The 8,948-nt window shown below is 35.5% G+C and overlaps 1 protein-coding gene across 1 annotated transcript; it reads left to right on the top strand.

Moving 5' to 3' along the window:
* Positions 1–2,235: 2,235 nt before the first annotated feature.
* Positions 2,236–8,693, top strand: LOC110775988 (dihydroceramide fatty acyl 2-hydroxylase FAH1). The gene is made up of 7 exons (XM_021980575.2): positions 2,236–2,439; positions 4,015–4,091; positions 5,655–5,747; positions 5,938–6,134; positions 6,284–6,389; positions 8,094–8,240; positions 8,365–8,693. Exons 2-7 carry the CDS (start codon positions 4,041–4,043, stop codon positions 8,482–8,484), a joined length of 714 nt encoding a protein of 237 aa, XP_021836267.1. The 5' UTR covers positions 2,236–2,439; positions 4,015–4,040; the 3' UTR covers positions 8,485–8,693.
* Positions 8,694–8,948: the final 255 nt, after the last annotated feature.

Raw genomic sequence — 8,948 nt, 5'->3', positions numbered from 1 at the left:
GGGGATAAATGTTGGACAAATAAGGAAGATTCCTTAAAAGACTAAAAAAATCAACTCAACCAATACGGAAAGATGAATAACATTCAATAATGGATGGAATATTAATTTTCAATGCTTGAATTTATAGAGATTGTTTAGTTAAGACAACCCACTTTCCACCTCAAAGGGTCGGCAACCCCGAGAGTGGCTGGATATTCTCCACTAATTTATGAAAAGTCTCATTTCCTAGGAAGTATAGAGTATAAATGTTGTTTGGTTGATATACGCATTAGAAGTTTCATTTCATATGAAGTTTTATTTCTCCCCAAATGGGGGAAGTTGATTTATCTAGTCCCATTGTTAAATATAACTTCACATGGAAACTCTAAATTCCTACACTTAACCAAACAAGAAAGCTCAATGACTCGAAAGTTAAAATACACGGGAATTGCAAATACAAGGGACGCATAATTTCACAAGTGCAACCAAACATCACCATATCATGCTTTGTGTTTCCCAATAATAGCAGGAATATTGGCTTACCTAAGAGGTGTTAATAACTTATTGCGCATGATCTGTAAGAATATTTACTTCATTGGAATTCTAACTTCCCCATTTTATCAATTGTATGCCAACTAAACACTAAGCAGTCTCGAGTAATCACATAACTGGTCATTTATGACGAGAACATGCTTTATTGGTATAAAATTTTATATGTTGACATACATTGTTATGTTACTGATACTCCCAACACACAAGTAATCACTAATCACCACAAATAAGACTTGTTTTATTGGTATTAAGAAAATCTTGAATGATAGTCATCATTACAAAAAACAAACTACTCCCTCTATTCCTAAATGATCTTTCTATTTGGTGTTTGGGGTGAAAAATAAGAAAATTGAATCTTGTAATGATTGAGTGTAAGAGTAATGATTGGGTGTAAGAGAAAATAATAAATAAATGAAGAAAAGTAATAAAGAAATGAAAAAGATAGAAGATATTTTTATTAAAGTAATAAAAAATCATAAAAGTGGGGTTGGGTGGGTGAATGGGAAAATGTGAATGAATTAAATAAGGGATGGTGGGAAAATTTATGGTAAAAAGTCATGGCCAAAAATAGAAATAGGAAGATCAAATAGGAAAGACATTTATAGAAACAGGAAGATCAAAAAGGAATGGAGGGAGTAATTTGTACTCCCTCCGTATTTATTTAAGGGATACACTTGCCTTTTCCGGCCGTATTTATTTAAGAGATACACTTGCCATTTTTAGTAACTTATCAACTCCACCATCTAATTAAATAATATATCTACAACCCATCCCCACCCCCACTACCTAAAATGACATGGTTCCCACTTATTTTTCTTATTAAAATATTACTCAACCCCATTTGTTTTATTAATTTATTTCATTCAATTCTTTTTCTTAATACCCGTGCCCGGCCAAGTGTATCTCTTAAATAAATACGGAGGGAGTACCAATAAAACATGTAAGAGTCATGAATGGATAATCCCGAATATACTGTTAGCCAGCCGCAAACGATCACCAACCCATATAACTATATAACCATATCCTAGGAAGTTTGATTTCCCCCAATATTTTATGCAAATAAACAACTCAAACTCTGTTCTTTTCACTTTATTTTTATTTCTTATTAAATGAGATAAAAAATCAGACCAAATTCAGACTAGGAAAAGTAAAAAACCTCCACAAATTCTTATTTACAAAGGGTGTACAATAAATATTGTACACCGGAGTAAAAGTTAACTCAAAATGTATAAAAGTTAAGCTTATATATATTATCTAATTTTTAGTTATAAATTTTTTCATTTTAGTAAAACATATTTCTTCAAAACCACTAATAGTGTATAAAATTAATCATTTAACAATTTCTATCAATTTTTTTTAACTAATATAAAAATTAATCAAAACTAGGTTAAAGTTACAAAAAAACGGCTAAAAGTTATCTTGGTGTACAATAAATTTATTATACACCTTGTGCGCACAAGACCTTTTGAAAAACCTCACAAAAAACAATGCAATAAGACCAGATAAAAAAACTACGGAGTACTACTACTCCGTAGATAGACCAGACCAGACCGAATGAAGAATAAGCATTATATTGGAAACCCTTTTTCTTTTTTTCTAAAAAAACGACAGGCTGGATACCGTTGATTGGCAACGTGCGAATCAGCTGGCGATTCGATTCGAATCTACGACTGGTGATTAACGGCCTTGATTACCCTCATCAGTTTCCAGTTTCCAGTTTCCACCCTCCAAAAAACTCTCTCGGTCTCTCCACATATTCCATGTCCGCCCTTCCTGTTTGGAGGAGGAGAGAGAAAACAGCTCAGAACATCCCCAACAGAGACGTAACACATTTTTTCTCCCTTTCTCTCTCCTAAACCTGCAAATCCCCATCCCCAAATTTCAAATCTGGTCGACCATTCTTTTTAGGTTCGTATTTTCCTCTTTTTATCGCTTTCATTTGTCCATTTCATTTCATGTTTTTATGTTCAAATTTCAATTGTAATTCGCTCGATTTCCTTTTTCTTTTGTTGGTTCTTTTCGATTGCGCATTGTGTTATTTTATTCGTATTTTGTCATGATTATTCACTTTTGCTTCCGAATTATGTTTGTAGTACTATTTTATTCAAAAAATTAATTAATTAATTAGGATATTATTGCAATTTTGCTCATGATCTTGTTTTTTTTGTTAACGGTTCCTTTTGTTGATGATTTTTCTGCTTGTTTTGTGTGTGTATTTTGTTGTTAAGTTCATTAAATTGGGTCTCTATTTGATCCGTCATTGGTATTCTGGCGAAATATGGCGTTTTGGTTTATCTTTGCCCCCGTGTAGCTCTTTTAGGAAGAACACATTATCTTTAGCATGGAAGCTAATTATGTTAGATATGTAATCATTTGGTTGATTTTGCATTTTGAAGGTAAGGACGATTAGACGTCCTCCAAAAAAGAGTTGAAAAGGGTTGTTAAATAGTTTAAGTGTTGATAGAATTTGTTACTGGTAGGAGGCAGCAAAATTCGAGAAGGGAAATGAGAAAAAATACTTGGCATTTTGATATTATGTCTCAGTTAGGTGGGAAAGAAGTGTCATGAATATATGTTTTCCTAACTTTTGGTCATGAAATGTTGAATATGGAGTATTAATTTTATTCTATAGTCTTTGAAGAGCTGAGTTTTATCCGTTTTGGGATTGAGATACATGGAACTATGGAAGAGGTTTTGGTCTCCGAAGAATCCGTTATTGTTTTGCTGTCTGTGGACTAAGTCAAAAGTGTTCAGTCACTTTTTATGGGATAGTATTTGGTTTGATGTGCCCCCTAATTGATGGTTATTGAGTCATGATGCAAGTAATTAACTAATTAACTTTTAAATCCTTTAATTAGCAATATTTTATGTCTTAATTAAATTTGAAGTGGTTCAAAACTTTAAGGTTAAGCTTCAAGTAAACAATGTTCTGTTATTCTTTATTATTCTTTATTCTTTGGTTGGGAATATATATATATATATTTTAATTGAGAATGCCTACATATTTAAAGGGAATCGATCACAATGTAAGTTTTAACTTGAAAGAAATAGTGTTGCATATATATTAGCGTTCCGGTTAATGTACAGTTTCTTATACCTGCTGCCTTTTCATCTGGTGATTTGTTGGGCTTGTCTGTGAAGTTGTTGTGAATTCATTTTGTTTTAATTTTTTATTGCTGATGCTAATAATTCGTTAGTTGTACTAATTGATCAAGTAATGATTGACAAAAGAAGCAAGGAAAAGCTTAGACGACAATTTATTCATGGCTTGGCATTCTTCCTGCAAACATGTGATGTGAATACTGTTACGTGACCTGTGCAAATGTGAACCCCCTCCCCCCCTTCCCTTCAACAATAGAAAACGAAAAATGGAAACTAACATTTTAAATTATACTGCACCTTATCTTCTAAAAGGTGATATACTATATATATACGAAGTATATGTGTTTTTTTACTAACGAATTCCATGGTATTATTATGTAGCTGTACGCTAGACGGAAGACGCCAGGATGGTTGTCCAGGGATTCACAGTGGATTTAAAGAAACCACTTGTCTTTCAGGTATGGCTTCATAGGGCTGTTCTCTTTTTTCCTCTTATCATGTCAAGTTAATTTGAGCTTTGAGTTTGCTTCTTTCGTCCCTTCTATTAACCCGAATGATAGTAGAGACTTAGTAACTTCTCTTACTTTTAATCCATCTTAAACCGAAGCCAGATCGATTCTATATTAACCCGAATTATGCATGTTTGTCGCACCTTACTATAACCAAATTAAAAACATTTAGTACCAAGAAGACCTCACCAATCCTAACACAATACACTCACATAAACGAACAGGCATGTTAGATCAATTGTGCTCTCTAATTTAAATTGCAACCATCTTTGCAGGTTTAAAACAAACTAGTTGCTACTTGTTTCCATCACATGAATAGCATAATTATAAACCTTACGCATGAGTGATAACACATCACATAACAAGTGTGTAATTGAAAGCTTAGAATCAAGCACAATCGAATACCAAATTAATTTCAAATTAAGCAAAACAGAGTATACCAATCCTAAATCATAGTCCCATGTTTAAAACTCAAAAGTAAGTTATCTAAGTTACAAGAACATTAAAGTAACAATGCAGAACAAGGTTAAGAGGGGAAGGGAGAATAGAAAGACTTGTGAATTAGTTCCGAAAACACGTCATCCGAGGTCGGAATTCGCACCTTCCGCCAAACTCCGGTCTCCTTCTTCTTGGACATGAGACTAAGCTTCAGTCCACTGGCTGGATTTCTAGAATCCCACTCTCAACAGTCGAAATCCTTGTCTTAAATGTCCATTAAAGCTCTCGCATTTTGACCTACCAAAAATGTAGCTTGCTTGCATGCTGATTATTTCCCCATAGTTGGGTATTTATACCCAACTCTTTCTGCCCCAATGAACTTAATAGGTCCAATAGACGAGGATAATTAACCTCCGAGAAAATCGACAACTCATTTATCGTTCAGGTTGGATTACGGCTCCAAATTGCAGTTCTTGATTCTAATTGGCGGAGGGAAGCGGTGCGGCAAATTGTAGTGTGTAGCCATTGGTGTTTATTGAAGGAAATTTGCGGCGAGCACTGGGCAGTGCCAGAGAACGAAGGAGAAGGGTAAAACGGTTGAAAATGTAAAGTTTATGATGTTCTGGCTGCTAATCCTTTCCTTTCTTCATTTTCTTTATTTTCTTTTCTTAGTTCCTTGTTTGCTTTGTTGGACCAAACCAAAATCTTGTGCACATCATAACTGGGCCTTGCTTGATTATCTCTATTGGGACCATAATTACCTACGTATATAAAAAGAAGCTAATAAACTGCAATTATACATAAAATCGTATATGAACAATAATAAAAATACTAGAATTACATAGCTAAAACATTACAAATGATTATGTAAGACATACAAAAGACTAGATTAAGGGAATGTAAATATATTAAACTACACACTTATCAATATGCTTCCAGTTGTTACTAAGAATTTAGAGCTTGTAATTTGTTAATCAGGATGCAGTTATATTGTGATTGTTATTCCTTTACGTGTATACTTTTCTTGTTTTATAAGTCAAAAGTTGCATTATATTGCATTACAATTATTTGTAGGTTGGTCACCTTGGCGAATCTTATGAGGAATGGGTCCATCAGCCCATAGTTAGTAAGGAAGGCCCCCGTTTCTTTGAAAGTGACTTTTGGGAGGTATTGTTCTGTATCTTCTATTATTCTTCTGAGAAACCGTTAACTGCCCATTCTTTCATTTTGCCTTGCATGTGTGGCGTAGGCTTATTTAGATATCAGTTGTTTCAGTTCACCAGCCCATTGTCTCTACTTTTTAAAGACCCTTAAACTTCATTCAAATTTCTGACATTGTTTCTTTGACTTGATCCAGTTCCTAACCCTCACCGTGTGGTGGGCCATTCCAACTATTTGGCTTCCAGTTGTGTGCTGGTGCATCTCCATGTCTGTACGGATGGGTCACACTATTCCGGAGATAGTGCTGATGGTGATTTTTGGTATTTTTGTGTGGACATTTGTTGAGTACACTTTACATCGTTTCCTCTTCCACATCAAAACAAAAAGTTATTGGTTAGTTCTGTCTCTCTTTGGTCACAACTACTCACTCTTTTTATGAAAGTAGTGAAACTATGGATCTCCTTGGTTTGTTTTTATTTTTTATTTTAATCTTGTCATATAGTTTTATAACGTATGTTAGTGTCAATGTACAATGTTTACAGGGGCAACACTATCCATTATCTTATTCATGGCTGTCATCACAAGCACCCTATGGATGGCCTGCGTCTTGTTTTCCCTCCTGCTGCGACAGCTGTCTTGTGTTTTCCGGTTGGTTGCATTCTCAGATATGTGTATTTATGTAGTACTCAGTATATATGATTTGGACATATTTCTGACATGGAGAACTTTAGACTCAAATTGGTTTGATTCACTCTTACAATTAGTACAAATATTTATAAGCAACCTCTATTTAAGCTCCTTTCAAAAAGAAAACCCCCCTCTATTTAAGCTAAATAGTAGTATAGCAAAGTACAGTTACTTTTTTTATATTGGAAAGATAGTACCGCTTAATTGTTTAATAAAGGTGCTATCGTTAATGCATCCCAATGTCATTTTTTGGGCAAGTATAGCATGATAGAAATTTTAGGTATCTGTTTTGGGTGGATTTTTTTCCTCCATGAATACTTCTGTTGCTTTTTATCGCGCTTATTCTTTCTACAACAAATTTATTCTGAACAGTTGTGTATCCACGACAATGGTATGGAGTGTAAGTTCTGTGTAACATATTCTCCGTCCCTTTAAGTTTGCCCACTGCCCCACTTTCCTTTTGGGTTGGCCCTTTGAGTTTTCCCCATACCATAAATGGCCAATATTTTTGGTCCCACCATTCTTCTCAGTTTTCACTGCTTAGAATTAGTTGCACAATTTTCCTGTTATGGAAATGTCATAATAGTTTTGTTATGACTAAAAGACCCACACAGTGCCCTTGTCTCTCCTCTAAATCAGCAGACCAACCATTCTTTTGACCTCCCTCTTCATCTCCAGCCAACCACTTCACCTCCCTCCAATCATCTACCGCCGCCACCACCACCTCCACCCTCGTCCTTCTCTCGCCCCTGTTTTCTGAGTCCACCTCTCTCTTCTATCTCCTTTCCCGACCTCTATCTGCAGCCTTCTTAGTTCTTAAACACCTCCTCTGTTCCCTCGTCGCCTTTCAAAATCTCCTAACTCTAATCCTCTGCGACTCCCTCTCTTCCACCATCTCCCTCCTCTCCTCTATCCCGTGCCACTCCCTCACCCCCTTCCCTCGGCTTTTCCTCTTAATATCGGTGTTCACCCTCATCCCTGAAGGCTTCCATCAATTCCTCTCTGGCGGCAAGTCCTTGTCTTCCCTTTCCCTGTGTTGTTTGGTCCAGATTCCATGTAAGCCTTCAAGGAGCTACAGACTTTGATGCTGAGAAGATTTGGGAGATCTGTAACTGTTAGGTAATATCAATCGTAAGACAATGGTGGTTGGTGGTGGTTCCCAAGGTCTGGCAGGGTTGATTGTTTTGGGGTTGTCAAGATCATAGTGGGTGGTAATCGTTCTGAGATGGGAGTGAATAAGGTTATAATTGTCCTTTTGACATTTTCTGTCCTCTTTTTTAATAGTTGTGCCATTTAGAAATGGTGCTACTATTTATAAACGGAGGAAGTAAAATTCATTTATCTTGCCAGAAGTAAGTGGATTTCGAATTTCAATATTCTTAACAATCTTTAGCTCATTAGTCCAATCTATTAATGCATTCTTTTCTTTATATTTATGGCTTTGGAAAATAGCTGGAGGTTATGTCTTCATTTTCTGAACAGCTATTAGAGCATCAGTTCAATGGTTTTATGCTTTGTTGGTTTAATGCAAGTCGGATAACTTCTTTCTTTCATATTTTCTGTTTGCTCCCTGGTGCTGCTGTTGTATGGAAACTAAAAATTAGATTGTGCGGGTACTATGGACTAACCCTGATTTTGTTTCCAAATTTGCTTTTGCTTTTCCAGTTCTGGAATTTGGTTAGGATTTTTGCAACACAGTCCACTACTCCCGCTCTTTTTGGAGGCGGCCTATTGGGATATGTGATGTATGACGTGACACACTACTATCTGCATCATGGACAGCCAGCCAGTGACGTACCAAAGAATCTGAAGGTATGCTTACTTCTACTTTTACTTTTAAGAGTCACTTTTTTTATGAGTTATTTTCTTGTACGATTTTCAAGAAGCCTTGGAACGTTTTGTGCTCGTGTGTGATGATTGTGTTTGGTTTTTGCAGAGGTATCACTTGAATCATCACTTCCGTATCCAGAACAAGGGCTTTGGCATTACTTCATCACTGTGGGACAAGATTCTTGGAACACTACCCCCTCAAAAAACAACTCAAGATTGTAAATAAACTTGATTGTCCGTACAGTTGTTCTTCTTCATCTTGCAGGCCCTCGATTCTAGTTTGTCCTAGGTTTAACATTTTCTGGACAGCCAGGAAAAAGTTTTGATGTGGTGTGTTCATGTTTGTATAAACAAGTTAGGACTGAGGTGTCTTTATTATCATTATTTATTTATTGAAACCCAAAAAAAGCAATTAACAGATTTATGTTCCTGTAATCATGTGTATTTTTTAATATTTTGGTATTAGAACTTAGAAGCTAGCAGTTGGGATCGCGAAGTTCGTTGTTTGGGTGCTGAATGGCTATATCTAGGAGAAAATGTAAAGCAAATTAGCTAGTAGTTTAAATGAATGTGTTTCTTTATGACTGGAGAAAATTCTATCTTAGAAACATTTTAGAAACTACGCTAGTTTTTCAGGTTTTGAGAACTGATCAGAGTGTTGTGTAGTGTTTATCCAATTGTTTTGTATCA

This window comes from Spinacia oleracea, chromosome 1 (genome assembly GCF_020520425.1).
Source record: "Spinacia oleracea cultivar Varoflay chromosome 1, BTI_SOV_V1, whole genome shotgun sequence".
Lineage (NCBI taxonomy): Eukaryota > Viridiplantae > Streptophyta > Magnoliopsida > Caryophyllales > Amaranthaceae > Spinacia > Spinacia oleracea.
This window is presented reverse-complemented; position numbering and strand designations above follow the sequence as displayed.